The sequence below is a fragment of the Neolamprologus multifasciatus genome, chromosome 18 (assembly GCF_963576455.1).
Source record: "Neolamprologus multifasciatus chromosome 18, fNeoMul1.2, whole genome shotgun sequence".
NCBI lineage: Eukaryota > Metazoa > Chordata > Actinopteri > Cichliformes > Cichlidae > Neolamprologus > Neolamprologus multifasciatus.
In genome coordinates this window covers 11,765,616-11,785,296 of record NC_140456.1, presented here as the reverse complement: position 1 = coordinate 11,785,296, position 19,681 = coordinate 11,765,616, and the positions used below count along the sequence as shown (strand labels likewise).

The 19,681-nt window shown below is 38.2% G+C and overlaps 1 protein-coding gene across 2 annotated transcripts in view; it reads right to left on the bottom strand.

Moving 5' to 3' along the window:
* The window catches only part of LOC146497428 (retinal-specific phospholipid-transporting ATPase ABCA4-like), a 52,322-nt gene that overhangs the window by 8,242 nt on the left and 24,399 nt on the right, over positions 1-19,681 (bottom strand). The window contains exons 16-40 of one of the 2 annotated variants that reach the window (XM_085139827.1): positions 19,381-19,602; positions 18,682-18,886; positions 18,475-18,567; positions 17,812-18,009; positions 17,160-17,337; positions 16,693-16,824; positions 16,420-16,559; positions 16,199-16,336; positions 15,657-15,838; positions 15,352-15,457; positions 12,291-12,496; positions 11,443-11,497; positions 11,121-11,180; positions 8,266-8,426; positions 7,876-8,000; positions 7,672-7,770; positions 6,488-6,769; positions 6,236-6,268; positions 6,004-6,109; positions 5,839-5,913; positions 5,409-5,578; positions 3,721-3,898; positions 3,485-3,600; positions 3,136-3,283; positions 440-563 (exon numbers count right to left, since the gene is read on the bottom strand). In XM_085139827.1, the coding sequence (XP_084995953.1) occupies positions 440-563; positions 3,136-3,283; positions 3,485-3,600; positions 3,721-3,898; positions 5,409-5,578; positions 5,839-5,913; positions 6,004-6,109; positions 6,236-6,268; positions 6,488-6,769; positions 7,672-7,770; positions 7,876-8,000; positions 8,266-8,426; positions 11,121-11,180; positions 11,443-11,497; positions 12,291-12,496; positions 15,352-15,457; positions 15,657-15,838; positions 16,199-16,336; positions 16,420-16,559; positions 16,693-16,824; positions 17,160-17,337; positions 17,812-18,009; positions 18,475-18,567; positions 18,682-18,886; positions 19,381-19,602 (3,532 nt within the window). The remainder of the gene's footprint in view (positions 1-439; positions 564-3,135; positions 3,284-3,484; positions 3,601-3,720; positions 3,899-5,408; positions 5,579-5,838; positions 5,914-6,003; positions 6,110-6,235; positions 6,269-6,487; positions 6,770-7,671; positions 7,771-7,875; positions 8,001-8,265; positions 8,427-11,120; positions 11,181-11,442; positions 11,498-12,290; positions 12,497-15,351; positions 15,458-15,656; positions 15,839-16,198; positions 16,337-16,419; positions 16,560-16,692; positions 16,825-17,159; positions 17,338-17,811; positions 18,010-18,474; positions 18,568-18,681; positions 18,887-19,380; positions 19,603-19,681) is intronic. The other variant, XM_085139828.1, reaches the window with a different exon arrangement.

The window sequence follows — 19,681 nt, the reverse complement described above, 5'->3', positions numbered from 1 at the left end:
TTCCTATCATTATGTGAATTAGGATCAGCTGTGCTTCCCTCCTGTAGTCATGTCATCTGTGTAACTCTGTGTTTTCTCTGTGTCTCTCTGCCCGGTTCATCACTCTGCATTCTTATATTTTCAGGTTAGTTCTTTAGTTTTCCCCAGTTTAGGTTTTGTTAACTCCCCATTTTGCTCTTCCTGTTTTTGCCACTTTGTCACTCGTGTAAATAAAGTTCACTCGCATCACAGTCTATGCCTGCATCTTGGGTCCTCCTTCTCAACACCACACGTCTGCTACCCCAGACATGACACTACAGTGTGGTATTAAGAGTACAAACTACTAGAAACTACGAGAACCCAAATTAGCAATTTGGAAAAAATTGGCTTGAATATTTTCACAAGTCACACAGTATGAAATTTTATCAGCTAAAATGATGGATAGGTACACAGTACATACCAAAGCGGGCATACACATCAGTAACAGCCTGGTTCATGGCCATGTCTATCAGCCCCCGTCCCAGGCAGAAGTGAGGGAACACCAGCAGGACTTTCTTCAGCCCCTCATTGAACACGAGCAAAGACTGGCCACACAAAAACACACATATACACATTGAGTTTAAGTTACCTCAAACATCTAAATATAGAAATATATCACATAATTGCAACATCTTTTCTAAAAAAATTTCAAATGCATCAGATGTTCTAAGAATGAACAGCTGATATAAATGACCAGGAAATGCAAATATTCTACTTTGGTTTTGAGGGAAAGCTGAGGACCTAAAATATATTCATCCACTTATCCAGGTCATGGGGGCAGAACTGTCCAGGCCTCCCTCTCCTCAGTCATCTCCTCCAGCTTTTCAAGCCAAGAGACATCTCTCTAGCATGTCCTGTGTCTATTCTAGGTTCTCCTCCCAAAACACCTCATATAAGTGATAATCAGCTGACATTTCACCCTCTTTTCACCTGAGTTCACACAACATACAGCCAGAGATTGATGATTACAAAATCGATCATCTATCCTGGTTTCAAGTGCACTTCCGAACAGTGGAATCCACAGATGGGGTACAAAGAAGGCCCAATAAGGTCCACAAGCTAAGGTCTCGCTTCCACTCTTCCAGGCCGAGGTTCTCGTATCCATAGTCCAGGTGAGGTTCATTTGTTTCTTTTTTCTGTCTGTCTAGGGGTTGTCTGAATTGCTAGGTCTGCGCTTGGACCAATTTAACTTGGGAGACATAACCAGGGGCTCCCAAATCAAATTGGTATAAACATAGTTTCTCCTTGTTAAACTTTAAAAAGTTGCTGAAATTTTCTTCAAAGTAGACCCACCACCCAGTCATGCTTGACACTGGAGCAGATGTCTTTTCTTATGTTAATTGCACATTTGATATAAGAACAGCCTTCCTCAGCTGTTTCCTATTTTTCTCCCAAAGAACAAGACTCTAGAAATTAAGAAAGATACTTCCTTTCAGCTGAAAAAAACCTCTTCCTTTCCAGTGATCATTTTTATGTCTTGCTTCGCCTACACAGATAAGTCTAAAATATAGCAATTAATTTTTTTAATGGGTTTTAAATGTATCCATGTAGAAAGCAAACAGTTTTTTCACCATAGAAATGCACAAATTCTCTGAAATCCTTGGAAATATCAGGCAACAAAATATAGCCCATTTGACCTTCAGCTGCTCTCGTGACTCATATGTCATGAGAGAAGCTGTGTACAGATGTGCATTGGACAGAACCATCTGGAGGGAAGGACAATCTCCATTTTTTTTTTTTTTTTTTTGAGCAGGCAGTCACCTGTCACGATGAGAGCACATCTGCACATATGTGCCCTTTCCCTGCAACTTCAGCTTCCTTCTGCTTCTCTTTTTCCTTTATTTTCCACTTGCCAGCATTGGTGTTGGCAGTTGTTGTGGTCGACTTACATGTTCACACCAAACTGTCAATCAGGAGTCTAAAAGCCCTGCAGTTATTAGTTATCCCCTGCCCTGCAGACCAGCAGCTTAACTTCCCTCATGCTTCCCCAGCTGTGCCAAACAATTGATCAGCTTTTGTGTAAGCACCTACTATATATCTGTTTTATAAAAGAGAAATTCCACTTAACTGCTTCAGTGTAAGGTTTCTAGTGCTCTGCGTGCCAGCTAACTGTCACATTGTCCTGACTTAGTATAGATCTGCACCTAATGTCATGAATAACACCTGTGCTTTCCTGCTATGGTGCTAAAAAGCCATATAATCTCCAACAGCACTCCCCTGACTCTAATCCCAATTCTGATCATTCTGTCCCTGCTGGTAAACATCAGCTGCCATATGTTCAAATCCTTTAGGAGCAGCCATGTATTCAAAAAATATGGTTAAAAACACATTTTACTCATTCAGCCATCAGGGAGCAAGAATAAAATGACCATAATATTTACTCAGTGATATTACAATACATATAATAATATTATATAGTAGATATTATGACACTATAATATTGCTGTATTATAATATTTTAGAATATAAACAGTCACTGTTACAAAATACTGTTTGGTGACAGTTTTATCACTGTATTGTTTTATGAAAAAGCTTTTGTGTGAGTTTAATAAGGAACATTTGTGTTCTCATGTCTTTCTGCATTCATGTGTTGGTCTGTTCTTGCTCTTCTATTTATCTCCTTTCCCACTGAAGAATTCTGATCCAATCTTACTTCCAATTTTCAAACTCAAATCACCTCAGTCTTTGATCCCCAATCAAACCATCACCTGCCGTTTCATCCAACTCATCCTCCAGTGTCTAGACTTTACAGGTCTCGTCCTGTTTCCTATCTTCATTCAGAATCCTGTTTTGCTACTTCATCAAACCACCATCTATTAACTTTTCATGAATTATTCAGTTTATTTCACAAAAATTATATACTTTGCTTTCAAATGTTCTCTCATTATTGTAAAACATTTGTAATGTTCTATAAATGTATGCGATTCAGCTGTGGCTGCTTCATTCCAAAAGTAATAGCACTGAAAATGTTGCCCTGTAGTTACTGGTGAAGCTGAACTGGAATGCGAGTATAACTGTGCAAATGCAAAACATAATGTAAGATGTAATGATTAATTCAAATAAGCATTAAGTGCAGCTAAATGTTAGAAGGCTACATGATTTTTAATCAGTGCATACCCGATTGTTTTCAAACAGCTCCAGGATGAAAGTGATGGCGCTGCTGTTGATGCCTATGAACAGGTTGATGCAGGACAGAGACACATATGCTGTACTCGGGATGTTGAATATATAGGACAAGGGATACATCATGGGTGTCACTGACCACCTGAAGGCAAGAGATTAAAAGACAAAAACCAACATATTTTTAAAAATTCTCAATTAAAAATATTTTTTTCTTTGTTTGTACTTTTCATTTGAACTTTTCTATTAACCTTTTGTCAATTATTTAGTTATTCAGTTATTGTCTTGTTATACCATAGCAACAGAACAACAAAACTGAACCAAATTAAAGTAAACAACAGCTTACCCATAGAGCAAAAGGAGTGCTATTAGTGCTGGCAGGTTGGATGGTGATGTGTAACACTTTTTGTCAAAAGCCATGAAAATGCCAACTACCATTGCAGAGCTGAGAGTGTAGTTCATCTAGATAAACATGAAGAGTGAGTAAGAAGACAGAAATCCAATAGTATGAAAAATAACTGATATAGGATATATTAACATACAGTTATTACATTTCACTTAAGCCAGTCTAGCTTCACTTACCATGTCCCAAAAGAAGTTGGTCACCCAGTAAACTACAGGGCTGACCCCACTGACGAACTGCAGGTGCTTGGCTTTGGTCACACGCTCCTGTATGAGGTAGAGGACGAAGCTAGCAGGGATGAAGGACATGGCGAAAATAACACAGATTGCCACCACGGCGTCGACTGAAGTGGTCAGCCTGATGGAGGAAGCAGATGAAGTCAGTTCTGTATATTCTGGGGTTTGTTACTAAGAGACTAAAAACAATGCTGAATCCATGCTAAGTCACAAATGGTTTGAGGCTTTAGGTTTTCTCAGAATTAATAATGAGATAATTAAAAATAAAAGCATTTTTTGGCCATAAATATATCTTTATAGTACTGTGCCAAAGTCTTGAGCCACACCACATTTCTCCTTTTTTCTGGAGAAGTGGAGGATGATCTTTGAATCAACAATAAGTTGAATCTTTGGGATTCAACTTATTGGTGCAACAATACGTTCTCATGTCTGTCAAACTCTGTTTTCTTTGGCATTTTTACAGATTGAACTAAAAAATGGGAACAAATGATGTGTTTTTTGTGACAGGCTGCTAGTAACAAAGTGCTAAAAGATACAACTTCAAATTGGTTCTTTGCCAATTTGTCTGTTATGTGTAAACACAACAATATTCCTTCATCCCTTGAATTAGGTGCATTTTTTATGATTTAATGTTTCATAAGTCAGTTTTAAGTGGTTAAAAAATATATTCCTCTGAAAATGGTCAGTTACAAAGTCTGAACTGAAAATGATTGAAAAAGAAAATCTTTCAAAGGCCGTCAGAAAGCTTCAGAACGCATTTCTCAAGATCACTTTTAAAAGAACTTCTGGCTCATTGGAAACAAAATATAAAGAAATGAAAGGTGGCTTGAAACCTTTGCCCAGTACTTGAACTTACTAGATATGTTAAGCCTACCGAAAAGACAGCCCATTTATATTAAGCTAAATCCAAATAATGTGATACTTCACAGCTTAACATTAGAAACACAGACAGTAACTTGCACATTTAGGTTCTGATTGTTCAGTTTCTTTTCATAATAAGAGAAACAGGTCCCAAAATGATAGAAAATAAGATTGTGGTCTGTACATATGCAGTGTCCATCACAACACCTGAGCGCTGGACTTCAAAGACTATACAGAAAAGGTGGATTTAAAATCACGTGTGGTTTTTGAAGTCCTATTCTGAAAATATGGACTTGAGCATGTTGGCTTTCACCATGCTGAAACAAGACGTGATGAGTAAGAAGTGAATTTGACGGAGCCTATCCCTAATCACATCCTGATTTAACGTCCAATTTACACTAATGTGACTAAATTAAATGGCATCATAATTTATAAAATGAAAATGAAATTTGATAAATAAGAAACTGAGACAGTAAAGCCACCAGGAAAATGTTTATAGTCACTAGGGAGTAGTAAATCAAGTGAAAAGCAGGGGTCATTAAATATGGTATGTATAATAATATGCTGTATGTGCTAGTCATATATAGGCAATCAGTCTTCTTTTTGCATTTCACTTTGTGGATCATTAGAAAAGATCATAGGTTTAAGGCACTTCCCCACAGATTTCTACCTATGTCCATCTTTTATACAGTCTATGGTTGATTTACAGACTACACAAACACATACATTTAAACACAGCTAAAAAAGAAAAAACTACAGTTATTACTCACACAGTGACTTCAGAAAGCTGCTCTTTAGTGAGGTTTAGTGGGTGGTTGATGGCAGTGATCCCGAACTCTACAGGGTTGGCATTTTTAGGCAGGAAGGCTCGCAGAATAGCATTATTAGCCACATTGATGAAGGCCACCATGGCGTGCCAGCCTTTGTTATTATACCACACCTGGCAGAGAAGAACAGAACTAATTGAGCACATCCCGCAACTGTGTGATCAGCCTGTTATACAACATAGAGGATCTGCAAATGTAGTCTTCAGAATAAATTTACAAGTGGAAAACATTTAAGCTAACTTACAGGAATCAATCAATGACATGACAGACAATCAGAAAGTGATTAGACTGTCAAACTGCTTTTGTTTATAGTCATTTCTACCACTTTGCTATTTGTGGAAAAACCCACTCTTCTATCAAGCTGCACACCTACCTTTATATTGAATTCACTTTCCATATATCGTAAGAAAGTGCCAATGTCCCTCAGGGCAAGTCTGCTATAGTAACCCTGCAGACAGCAGTTCATTATTATTAATTTTTATTGACTTATTTCAAACTTGCACACTCGATCTGTAAATCATAACACAAGAATAATCACCCCAGTGATGTTGAGCATCCGTCCCAGCTGATGAAAAACGTTCCGGATGTCTTTAGGGTCCACATCCAGGATGGGGAGTTGCCCTCCAACTGACAAACCTCCATATCTGAGGACAGAAGATTTCCACTCACATCACAGTTCCTCACATCAGCATGTCTTTAACACATTCCCCAAAAATGGGGGAAACAAACAAAAAAAAAAAAAACATTAAACAAAGAAATAAAATTGTTACCTTTGTTCATTCACCCAGTACTTGCTCTTCAAACTGTGAAAAGAAATGGAGAATGATCATTACTATTTGCTATTTGCCTTTCTTTTTTTTTTAGCTCTTTGTTTTTTCTTTTGCCTTAAACCTTTTCTCCTTTTAATTTCCTTTAGGACATATTTTCCAACTCTGTGAGGGTTTTTAACACACTTGTATTTCTTCTTTAAATCCACCTGGTTTTACCTTTTGAGTACAGCTTACAACTACATTCAAACTCACCTAGTTCTAATAAGGCTGGGGTAGGTTTTGACCAAGTAGTCAGAGACGTTCCTGTCAGTCAGATCCAGCATTGTGTCTCCCGTTGGCTCCAGTCGCTGGCGAGGGGGCAGACCTCCTGCACCATCTGGACAGATGGGCATCATGGTCAGTTTGTTACTTGTGCTGCACTGGCAGGAAGGTGATGGGTTTCTCTGGTTCCATGCAGGACTTTGTAAGATGTTGCTAACCGCTGGGGAGACATCAGGATACTCCCACTCTGGGGTCCTGTTACTGCAGGGAACTCTGGAGGGAGAGGAGTGAAGAAATTAAACTGCAAAGGTAAAATCACTCATGTGGTAAAGCTACTATCTATGCACTGTATATACTTAGTTGTAGTTTTAACCATCCACTGTATATAATTCAGCCACTGGATTATTCTTTCTTAATGAAGCTTTTTTTGCTTTTTGCAGTTCTCCAATAAATAACTTAAATGAAGTTTAAGCAAGAGTTCAATAAGGTTTTTTTTTTTTGCTGCCCTAAATTCTTCATTATTTCATTTTTGTCAGAATTCTAAATTTTAATTTTGCAGCTCTTGTCCACTTTACTTATGCTCTCCAAAACGTTCCTGCTTTTCAAATTCATTGTAATATCTCACTGTGCCTTTCATCCCTCCTCCTCCCTACACCCAGCTCATTCGGACTGTCCTCGGAGTCTCATCCGAAGTCTCCATCAGCCATCTGCTCATTCTATTTCAACGCCAGCAGCATCTAGAGATTGAGTGGTCTAGTCACTACCTCCCACCTTTATTCGGGACTCCCCTGTATCATGCTACTTGTTATTGTACTGAAAAAAAAAGTTCTGTTCTCACTGCTTTTGCTTTTTTTTTTGTTTTCCTTCCAAACTTCTTGGAGCTGACTGTTATGATTTTGAGTCTTTTGGATTAATAAGTCAAAACGGAAGTATGAAGCTTAAAGTTAAAGTATTTGACAACAAATTTGAATATTATGTTTTTAAATGAGTTTAATGTTATTCCAGATCCAGATTCTGCAGATTTGCTTCTATTAAAAAATACATATGGATACAGTTTAAAGATGTGTTTGTTTGACTATATTGTTTCCTGGCATGGTATGAGCCCTAAAAAAATAGGCATCAGTGCTCTAAGATGTAGCAGAAGGAGTGTTGTTATCTCTAGTCATAATGCTCACCCTAGGGGTTCTCCTTCCATGCATCGCGTGCCCAGGCCTGGTGGGTTTAGCAAGCGCTCTATAAAGTGTTTCATTTTGGGGTCATATGGCCTCTCATTGCTAATACAGTGATGAAAAAATACAAAGAAGAAAATTAAACTGGAGAAAAAAGCAAATATCTATCATCCAACATGTAACTGAAAGATTTATCTAAAGCCTTCACACCTGAAGAAGGTGAACTGCTGTCCGTACATCCAGGGGCTCAGAGTGAGACTGGGATATTCTCCAAAAGGAGGGACAATCATGGTGAAGATCAGTGCTATCAAGACAAAACTGGCAGGAAGGACGATCTGGAATCAGACAGTCACAAGCATAATAACAACAGTTTAGAAAATGTTGTGCAAAATAAGCGGACACTTTTGCAGATACATCCAAACAAATTTGGCTCAAAAAATGTTCTCAATAAACACATTGTATCTGTTAAAACCGTCAAATTCATTCAAATGGGTCTCTCAAGAAACTCACACCAGTCTATTCAGTTTATATGCTCCACACAATGCAACCACAAAGCCATTTCACTCATCACGTCATTCCCATGTTTATGAGATCCTGTACCTGTGCCAAAAAGTCTTTCTGGCTTCGTGTGGCATGGTGGAACCTCTTTACCAGCAGAGCATGGAACTGTTTCAGGATCAGAAATCCACCTTTCACCTGCCTGGAGCCCTTTCCTGCACTGCTGTCCGATGACTGGTTGGTGGGGTTCACTCCATTATGTTCTGTGTTCAACAAGAAAACAGTAAGCAGCACTAAAACCATATCTACAGAAAACCAAGCATTTTAGATGAACAGCATAATCTGCATGTGCGAACAGGCTGTGAATGAGTGTTACTGCTAAAATCCACTGAGCAAGGCATCTAAAGTATTCTGAGGATTATGAATATATTTTCTGAATACCACAAATGCATGAATGTGAGTAAATATATGAATCTGATGCAGCACTATAAATAGAAAAGAGCATATAAGCAGCAAAAACAGACACTAAATTCTAACTAAGGCAGCCTGTACCTGGGCCATTCAAGCTAAGTGAGGCTTAACACAAAAGGATTTGAATGGTCACAGAAAACATGTTCTGAGCTCGAATAGAACTTTTTTGCAGTCACACTTACACTTGTTTGAAATCATCAAACTAATTTTAATATCAGACAAAGAGTAAATAATAAATGATCAATTATTAATTTCTTGTTGAATCAAAAATACACTTGACAAAGTGAAGTGGGTTGAAAGATTTTAAAAAACAACACAACTGGGACTCCAGTGAACCACAGTGAACACCCTTATGTGCAAATTGAGTGAACTGTGGTGCACTTTCCCAGGAGTCGTCAGCCTACCAAAGAAATTGCAAGAAATTCAGGCCTCACTTGTTTCAGAGTTCATGATTTAACAATAAGAACGAGACTGGGCAAAAATGGCATCTACTGAAAAGCTGCAGCGTGAAAACCGCTGCTGACCAAAAAACAAAAAGGCTGATCTAATACCAAAAAATATCTTGATGGTCTCCAAGCGTTTTGTCTGTGGACAGACCAGACAAAAGCTGAACTTTTTTGAGGGTTTTCATGGCGGCTTTGCTACTTTAGCACCTGGATGACCTGCCATGAAACCACGAATTATGCTCTCTACAAGATAATGCTCAAGTAGACTGTATGGCCATCAGTTTGTCCCCTGAGGTTGAAGCACATGTTGGTTGTGCAACAGGACAACGATCCAAAAGAGCACCAGCAAATCCATCATTGAATGGTTCAGGTAATAAAAATAAAGGTATTCTATGTAAATTTGATTGAGATTCTTTGCATAATCTTAAAGTTGATGCTTAAAACCATTCCAATGAGATGAATTCAAACAGTTCTGCAACAACGTCCAGGCCAAAATTCCTCCACAGTGATGTGAAAGACTCATTGCCAGTTATTGCAAACACTTGAATGCAGGGGTGACATAAACGGTTATTAGGTCAGGGGGCAATTATTTTTTCACATAGGGCTAGGTAGGTTTGGATAGTTTATTTCCCTTAATACATAAAATCATAATTTAAAAACTGCATTTCGTATTTAATTGGGTTGTCTTTATATTAAAAAAGTCTGAAATATTTAACTGTGACAAATATGCAGTAAAATAAGAAATCAGAACACGGGACAAAAATATTTCACAGCAGTGTATAACAGTTTTCATCATTTTCTAATTTGATTTACCTCAGGGTTATCATGTCAGGTGGACTAAAACCCTTTATCATCAACATTTTTCATTTCATATTCAGGTGAATTCCTCTTATAATGTTTCTAATCTGCTTTGAATTTATTATGTTTCTCATTATAATCAGTTACTTGTATCTCCCGTCCATAGCAACTAGGATACTAGTTCAACATTCTGTCTACTATTTTGCTGTTTTAGACTAATTTTCTTGTAAATCAATAACTAACAGATTATTCTGTACTCTCAGGAAACAATTCCAACTTTTGTACAAGCTTTTATCTTTCCATGTCCAAATATTGTTGTTTAAAAAAAACTGTTAGCCATACTTTCATTAGTAATTTTAGCATGTTTAATCTCTTCCTCAACTAAGACTTAGTAGTTGTTAAGCCGCAGTCTATGAATTAGCCATACTATTTATTAATAGTTTAGTTAGCCATACTTTTGAAACCGAAGGGATCGCTATGTGGTTCAAACTCTCTCTGAGCTATTATAAACAGTAAGATGGAGATGGATGTAAGATAAATTCACTCGTGGCACAACTTCCTTGTTCGGACCCCCAAATATTATTGCTTTGAAAGTGCAAACATAAAGATTCAAATATGTAAACATGTAAATATCAAATATAAATGGAAATGGGTATATAATTATCTCTGAAAACCTCATCTAACCCATGTAGAATTTATTTCTACACTTTTTCTACACCTGCCAAAGAGGTCATGTAATTAGTTAGACTTCTACTCCAACATATATGTGGCACTTGTAAAAAAGAAAAACTGCTGTTCTCAAGAAAATATCATAAACTGAAATGGATCCAGATATCTTTCTGGGTCTATGAATTCAATTTATAGATAATATGTATGAAATTTTCAGTGTTGACTAAAGTACCCAGTCACTTTTACATTTTAATTGTGTATGCATTCCCTTTGGCTATTATTTTTACTGCTTACCCATTATCTAACTTTTTGAGGTCACTTCTTTAATTAATGGTTATAGTACCCCTAGCTACTGGAAAGGTACTCTCTGGGGTACTTGCTTCCCTGGTTGGGATAAATGTCTTTCAGAGTATTATAAATAACTGTCCTTATGTGACAAGTCCCACATAAAAAGTTAGGTATAAAATATTTAATCGATGAAAGAAAAAAAAAGATCTGATTGGCCCAGGTCCAGTGACAAAAAACAGCATTTATATTGCCAGAGTTCAGTCTAATGGCTCTTAACGCTCTGACCTTCATCTCCCTCTATGCCAACTTTGCAGCCATTTTTTCTCCCTTGTAACATCCACTGTTCTAGAAGTAGGACACATAAGTGAAACAAAAAACACACACATATACACACAAACTAGAGGGTTGAAAAAAAAGACAAATGAAGCACCACACCACACGTGAAATCTAAACAAGTACTTTGGCTGCTTTTATAGTCACAGTTGTATAATCTACTTCGAGGATACGCAACACTAACAGCCTAATAAAAACAGGTGTGAGACTGGGAAAAGGGTCAGAAATTCAATTCCAGCAAAAGGCCATGGAGAATATCAGTGGTGGTATTTACCAGGAGTGGTGGCATTATTCGCAGCTTCTCCGTCTGCAGTGACCTTTATGAATATCTGCAGAGAGAGAAAAAGAACTTCCTTAACTTTCAAAACTTTTCATTCATTTAGTATAAGTTCATCCTTTATGTTCTGAATATATCGTACCCTTTTTTCTTTTTAAATTTTTAACTGACAAATCCCTAGAACTGTGTGCAGGTAGAAAGCAACAGCAGAAAAGAGAAAAGAAGAAAAGATGCAAGATCCAAGTCTAATAAAGACATTAGCTGAAATCTTATAGCACTTGGTCTTTAAAAAAAACTTTACAGATGTATTAATATAGTTAAAATGCTGCAGAGGCATGTAATGTTTAAAAGTACACAATTTTTCTAATCCATCCAATGAAAACAAATGTTGACCTTTTCAGAGCTTTTAAAAGTACTAATAAGGGCAAAAAACTTCTCTTACAATGTCAATTCAATTCAATTCAATTTTATTTATATAGCGCCAAATCACAACAAAAGTCGCCTCAAGGCGCTTCATAGATACAGAGAAAAACCCAACAATCATATGACCCCCTATGAGCAAGCACTTTGGCGACAGTGGGAAGGAAAAACTCCCTTTTAACAGGAAGAAACCTCCGGCAGAACCAGGCTCAGGGAGGGGCGGCCATCTGCTGCGACCGGTTGGGGTGAGAGAAGGAAGACAGGATAAAAGACATGCTGTGGATGTCTGGCTCTTTATTTCATTTATCAGAATTTTCAAACAGGGTTTATCAAAATTCAAACTTTCCAAAATTAAATATAAATACATATTCTGAAGACTCTTAACTATGCTATCCACAGTATCAACAAACCACAGGCATCCGTACCTCCTCTAGTGATGTATCGGAAATGCCAAAGCTGCTTAGACCCATATCAGCAAGTGTCTCCTCCAGCTCCCTAAACAGGCTAGCATAGGCCCGATGTTTAAACCCTTTACTGGGGAGCAAATAGGTCAACTCCTGTCCAATCATCTCAATCAGCCTGGCCTCGGGGACATGGTGGTGGATAAGACTTGTGATGCTGTCTATATCCCCTGGAAAGAGGACAGAAATTCACATATAAATGAGCTACTTAAGAGCAAAGTGTTCCCAAAGTAGCAGAAACCAACACAAGGACAAAGGAACAAAAACTGCTTGAGATGCAAAAAAAAAAAGAACCCAAAAAACAAACAATTTTATTCAAGCACATAAACGCATAAGCAAATTTATACTTCACCAGCTTCACAGGGTTGCATCTTAAGTACGTGTCCTCAGGCAGAACAGTAATAGCAAGCTCATGGGTCAATATGACCATTAAATTGAGAATGTGAAAAAAAAATATCTGTTTATGTTCTGTTTTACAACTTTGATAAGTGATAAGTGATGCAAATTTCAACAAGTCCATACTGAAACGTATAAACAACTCAGCAGGTTGCACACACACATGCTCCTCTGCTATACTTGTGAGGGCGCCCACTTACATAAAGAACAGCTTCTTCCAACAGTAAAAGACTTTTGTGGCCAGATTCAAAAGAAAAAACCTCTTATTATTATGACATTATTATTATTATTATTATTATTATTATTATCATTACTACTACATTTTTATTAGGCAGGGCTCTATTGTAAAAGGGTAATGCTATGCACCAGGAGTTTCACTGTACGATACATTTATTATTTACACCTGTTCAACTGCTTATTAACAGAAATGGCAGTAGTGCATTTAAGCATATCTAATTAGCATACAGGCATGGTTGAGACGACCTTCTAGAATGCAAACCAAGCATCAAAAGGGGGAAGAAATGTGATTTAAGTGACTTTGATTGTGGCATCATTGTTGGTGCCAGACAAGCTGCTCTGAGACAGAATCTTAGACACAGCTGATCTACTGAGATTTTCCCGCACAACCATCTCTAGGATTTACAGGGGATGATCAGAAAAAGAGAAAATATCCAGTGAGCATCAGTTCTCTGTGTGAAAATGCCTTTTTTGTTTTCAGACATCAGCCGGGAAATGGTCAGACTGCTTTAAGCTGAAGGAAGACAACAGTCAATCAAATAAACACTTGTTACAACCAAGGTAGAAGACAATCTCTGCAGGATGCAGAACAGCTTGAACCTGCTGAGCTACAGCTACAGAAGACCAATGACTACCAGTCCTATCAAGAACGGGATATTGAGGATGCAATTTGCATGGACCCACCAAAGTTAGACACAAAATATTGGAAAAATGTTGTAGATTTGATGAGTCTCAATTTCTGCTCCCAAACAAGCGATATGAAAGCATGCTTTGTGCCGGTGGTTCAGACGCTGCTGGTGGTGTAATGGTGTGGGGATATAACTGGGGATAAGTTACATAATTAGTTACTGCCTATTTAACCATATCATGAAGAGAGCAAAGTAAAATTCCTTGTCTGTGCGCACAAACTTGTGCAACTAAAAATGATTGCGGCACCATAGCCTACTCGAGCATTGTTGCTGACCATGTCACAAAGCTCAGATCATCTCCAACTGTACTCACATGACCTCCGCAGCCATTAGAGCTCAAACCAGTAGAGCACCTTTGGGATTTGGTGGAATGAGACATTCACATTATAGATGTGCAACCAGTAAATCTACTGCAACTGTGTGGTGCTATTACCTCAATATGGACCAACCCAGTCCACATCAGTACTAGCCAGGTATGCCTAATAAAGTGAGTGAGTGTATGTAAGTAAGTCATCTGAATACTGATGACTCCATTGCTGCCAGGATTATAATTATAATCAGACACAGACAGTTCAAACATATATTATCTCAATTGCCTTTGGCTTTGTTTCTTATATATAACAACACCACAAGCCTAGAGTCAAAGAATGATTCTTCACTCTCAGTAAACATAAAGCAATAATTTTGAATAAAATGCCTCTGAAATACATAAAGGCTGGTTTATTCAAATAATTAATGCATATCAATCAAGTAAACTTCATTTTACCAGATTCTATTAACTCTAACATTTGACATTGTTCTCATGTAACAAAATATATGGAAATTTACATATAATTACATTTTTGAAGGCAGTATTTTGGGCCTTTTTTAAATAGTAATAATAATAGTAATAGTAATAATACCCCTGTCCACATTCATTAAGCATCACCTATATGACTCCACTCATAGATACAGATATTGAGTTAATAACACACATGTGATAATATCAGCACCAGTTACTTTATGGCTAACAGTTAAATATTGTGTTGATAGTTGGACCTTGTGGATCTGGTCTTTTTTAAAATGTAATATTTATGTTCATTTATACCTCAAACTACTGCGCATAGAAACCAGTGTAAAATAATGCACTTGATAACCCTGTTGCTGCTAATGATAACATAAGTCAGAGCTAGCATGATAGATGAAAAGTGTAAAAGTAGATGAAAAGTGTAAAAGAGTCACATTTATTCTAGTGTTAAATGGGCCAAGTAGGTTGCTGGTTGAGAAGTAAAAGGGGGTAAAACCATAGCCGAACCAAGCAGAGTTCTGAGAGTCTTGAGAAACTGGGGCTTTGCTTTAAGCCCAATGCACCAATTTTAAAATGTGCTACCTCTAATGTTGCTCTTAGCCAATAGTATTGTTACAGTGACTTCTCTGATATCCAGTGTGGTAGCCGCACCCTTATCCTCATCCTTACCCTAAAACAAAACTTAACTTGAACTTGAAAACCGAGTTCTACTTTCCAAAACACACCTTGAAGAAGAAAGAGCGAGCCAAAATCCTTTCGTTTTCCAAAAACTGTCTTCCAAAATCTACATTTTGTGTAAACTTTGTCTTCAGTGGAACAGAAAAACAAGAGAACATAGACAGACGCAAAAACAAACCAACTCCTGAGGCGTTGCTCATGAGGAGGAAGATTAAAGGGATATACGATATCCACTTACCATCCAAAACTCTGTCTAGATGCTGAAACTGATTCTGAGACTCATCTTTATATCTGGTGCAGATGGAACAGGAACACGAGCAGTCTGAGGCACAGTCACAGTTATTCTGACAAAAATAGAAAATAACACCTTGAACAATGCAAAAGAAGAAAAAGAGGATTTTCGGACTAAAAAGTGAGCAGACAAAAATCACGTATTCTCTTGCATATGTCTGTGGTAGAAACAGATTTGTTTTCTGTGCAGAAACCTGTGCTGAGATGAGAAGCATTACAGATGGTTGATTAAGCACAAAAGTTCATCCTCACCTCCTTCTTCCTGAGGTCCTTTATCCTCCGTACAAGCGTCAAATAGAAACCAACTCCAAAACAGTTTTTGAGGAATAGGGGGGACCCGCAGCAGTGCAGCTGCCCTTTGGAGATGATGGCGATGCGGTCGCTCAGCAGGTCGGCCTCATCCATGTGATGAGTGGACAGGATCACAGTGCGGCCTGCACAAGGAGCGAGCTTTTATCAAAATCTTGGCTTGTTGTAAGTAGTAGTGTGATACCAAAGCTTTTCAGTGCTTTTACAGCGGATGGAGAATTTATTGGTTTTATGACTAAAATTCTGTCTTTTGTTGTAGCCACCCAGTTGAATTTTCCCCTTTTGATCAGTTCTCTACAAAATCCAAGTGCCTCAGGGGAGCTGTACAGCTTCAAAAGACTTTCTTTCATTCTTCAGTAAATTCTGGAACAGTGAAAAGTCAACTTGAGGATAAAAAACACCTTTTAAGAGTTACAAAATGAAGTTACTGAGAGAGTTAAAGTGTGGACCAGACCATTAAATGTGACTTTACAGACAGCTTTTACCAGTTCTGTATTTCAGTAAGAGGTCCCAAATGGCTCGTCTGGAGTAGGGGTCCACTCCTGAGGTGGGCTCGTCTAAGATGACGACCTTTGACCCTCCGACAAACGCCATAGCCACCGACAATTTCCTCTGCATGCCGCCTTTAATGTGAATAGAACAGATGTTTAAAAGAGATTTTTTTTCTCCTGCTTTCTCTCACACACAAAGAGAAACAAGCAATGACCTGAGAGGTTCTGAGCCTCATCATCTCTCTTGTGAGGCAGCCCAAGGTCCACAAGCATGTCCTCGACCTCCCTTTCTGCCTCCGCCTGGGTCCGACCTTTCAGCAGTGAATAGAACAAGATGTGCTCTTCTACTGTAAGACTGGTACAAAACACAGCAGCAGTCAGTAAGATGTTTCTGTAAGAAGGCTGATTGTGAATGATTGAATAACTTAAAAAGTATTAATATTGTTGTTGGTTGTTTAGTTGAATAAATTACCTAAAATGGAACTTACTGGTTAAAGAGGATGTTGTGTTGAGGACACATCCCCATTGACGTGCGGATAATGTCTATGTCAGTTCTAATGTCTCTCCCATTAATATAGGCTGTGCCAGATGTGGGAGGATAGAGCCCGGTCAGGATGGACCTGCAAAAACCAGAAACAGAGCATCATAAACAGGTGTTACCAACCTTTAAGTAGCTATCAAAATTCAGTTTGAATCTAAACCAAACAGAAAGTTCTGAATAGGCCATTTTTAAAGACTTGAATATGATATGATTGTCAAGTTTTAATGAAATACCCTTGCAGGGAGCTTCCATGCATAAAGGCTTCTGTGAAAACCATTCAAATCTGAAATGTTGCTGAATCATTGCCGCTCAGACACACTACATGAATTCCCTTTACATCTTTTCAGTGTGTGTTTTTAAAAAAAACAGTGTACTTTCTGTAAGAAACACTCATACAACAACATTTCAGTTTACATTGTCGTGGTTTTTCCAGCCCCATTGTGCCCCAGGAAGGATGTGATCTGCCCATCATAGAAATTAATGTTGAGGCAGTTGACAGCTGGACGAGAGCTTCGATCAAAGACTTTCACCAGATCCTGAATTTGCACCCCCATCACAAGGCCTACTGGGTCAGGCTCAAAGAACGACTGGTCTGCATGCAAAAACAGATCGAAAATATTATCAAAACATGACAGAAATAACACAGTAGCTCTCAAAGTTTATTTTAATTTGATGGACTTCTTTCTGAAAGAAAGTTTCTGAGAGCACTTCGAGGAAAGAGAGTTTTTAGTCTGATTTCTCAGTATTTTACCTACCTAATACTATTTTCCCTTCCTTTCACTAACCTGACTGAGGCCTTGTACCAGCAGCTTCCCTAATAACAATATAATTACAGCTTCTAATCAGCACAAATTTGTCATTTTCCGTTTTCCCCTGTGTTTTTCCATTCTGCTGCAGGATTTGCATGTTTCCACCAGGTGCCCCCAGAGAGTTCCTCACATGCAGTGTGGCATCTCTCTCCAACTGTGTCATTATCTAGTATGCCTTCTCCTTGTTTAGTCTGTGAAGTGTAGTCAAAGTTACTGTTTCAGCATTCTGAGCTTTTCTTCTGTATTTGTGTCATCACCTTCATTTCCCGAGTCCTGGCCGTCCTCCTGGTTTGGCGCTTCTTCTTGCTGTTTCAGCAGTTCCCTCTGTCTCTCCCGCTGCTCCCTCTTACTGTGGTGCTTGCAGATTTTCCTGCTGGCTGAGCCGTTACAGGTGTTTGTCTCTGGTGTGCTCTCGATATCCTTCTCTTGGTTCTCTGGTTCAGGTTTCTCAGGAACTATAAGAGATAGACAGTACACCAGCTTACTAGCATGCTTTTTGATCAAAGTTTTACCAGGCCTATAATTAAAAATCATCACCATGAAAGCGCTGAAGTTACATATCGATTTTTACTCTCAGTTAAAAAGAAAGACGAAAGAAAGCACCTAATCTTTTCTTTGTTCAAATAATACACTGGCTTTGTTGACCCATCATATGGTTATAGGGACAGTTACTCAAAGTGCAGACACCCTATTTATCTGTCTTTTAACAAGCTTTAGATTTTACTTCCAGCTCTGACACTGATGGGATGGGCTGGATGAGCCTTAACTTCACCGTATATTGACATTCAATGGAACAACAACACTATTCTTCTGGTGATAAGTTGCCCTTCTAGCCGCAATTTTAAAGATAAAGAATAAAGGTAGAAATTCATGTATTTGACACCTGTTTTAGTCATAGTGTTGCTCTGCTGTTGACTAACCTCTGTCTGCCGTTTCTGTGTGTGAGGGTTTAGGTCTTTGCCAGTAGGAGGGCTGGAACGGGAAGTAGAATGGCCGACCAATGCCATACTGTCCTAATGGGCAGACACAAATAGTTTGATTTTATTAGTAATAAGCTCATAGTATCAATGAATTGCTAAAATACTGTAGAATATAAAGTAAGCTACACAAATTAGAGGAATCCCAACCTGGGAAAACATTATCCAGATACCAGGCCAGGATACCATAGAGGACAGCATCAAAAATCATCATGAGGATGGAGGTGAGAAAGGAGTAAGTGTCTTTCTCCAAGGGGCTGGTCTTAATGTTGTTCCACTGCAGGCCCAAACCCTGCTCCTCATACCGCGACAGGTACTCTGTCCCGAAGCCAAAGGCCACAGGTGACAACAAGCTCTGAAAAACATAAGGGGTAAAAAAAAAAAAACAGGATGATCACTCGTTTCATTTGTTGCTAAATATCTGTGTGTAGTCATGAAAGTCAGCTGGGTTAAATTTGCTCATGTTTACCATGAGATTTACTTACATACAGTGCTTAACTAATTTATTAGACTTGTCATAAAACATGACAGCACAAATTTTTTTGAAATCTGTTAAAAACTTTTATTTTATTTTAATAAAATTTTATTGTTATTTATAATGCAAACAGACTAAATTCATAGAAATTAATCACGCATACAACCGCTAAAACAATTCTTTCTGTTCAGAAATGGAAGTAAATAAGAGTAATTTGACATATTTATAAAAAATACACCATATACTGGAACTGTAGTATAAACTATACATTAGTAGTTTAATGAATGTGTTAAGCACTGTAAATCATATTTACTATGCTTGAAAAGCATAACTTCACGTCTGATTTTGTACTTTAAACAAAAAAATAAACATACTACAGCCAGTTTCATGCTCGTGGTGATGCGGTCTTGCCAGGCAAAGCACAGGATGTGAGGTAGGTAGAGGGTGAAATAAATGATGCCACTGCAGGCTGCTGCCAGGTTGGCCTTGTTGAAGAACACGCTCATCAGAAAACACTGCATGATGGTGGCCAGAGTGAAAGTCATCAGAAAGAAGAAGACAAGGATCGGGTCGCTGTAATGCAACACTTTGCCACCCTGAGATTAAAAAGGAGATATATAGAGCATGACTATCTCTGCGGTGAGGTTTACTTTCACATTTAAACATGCACATTTA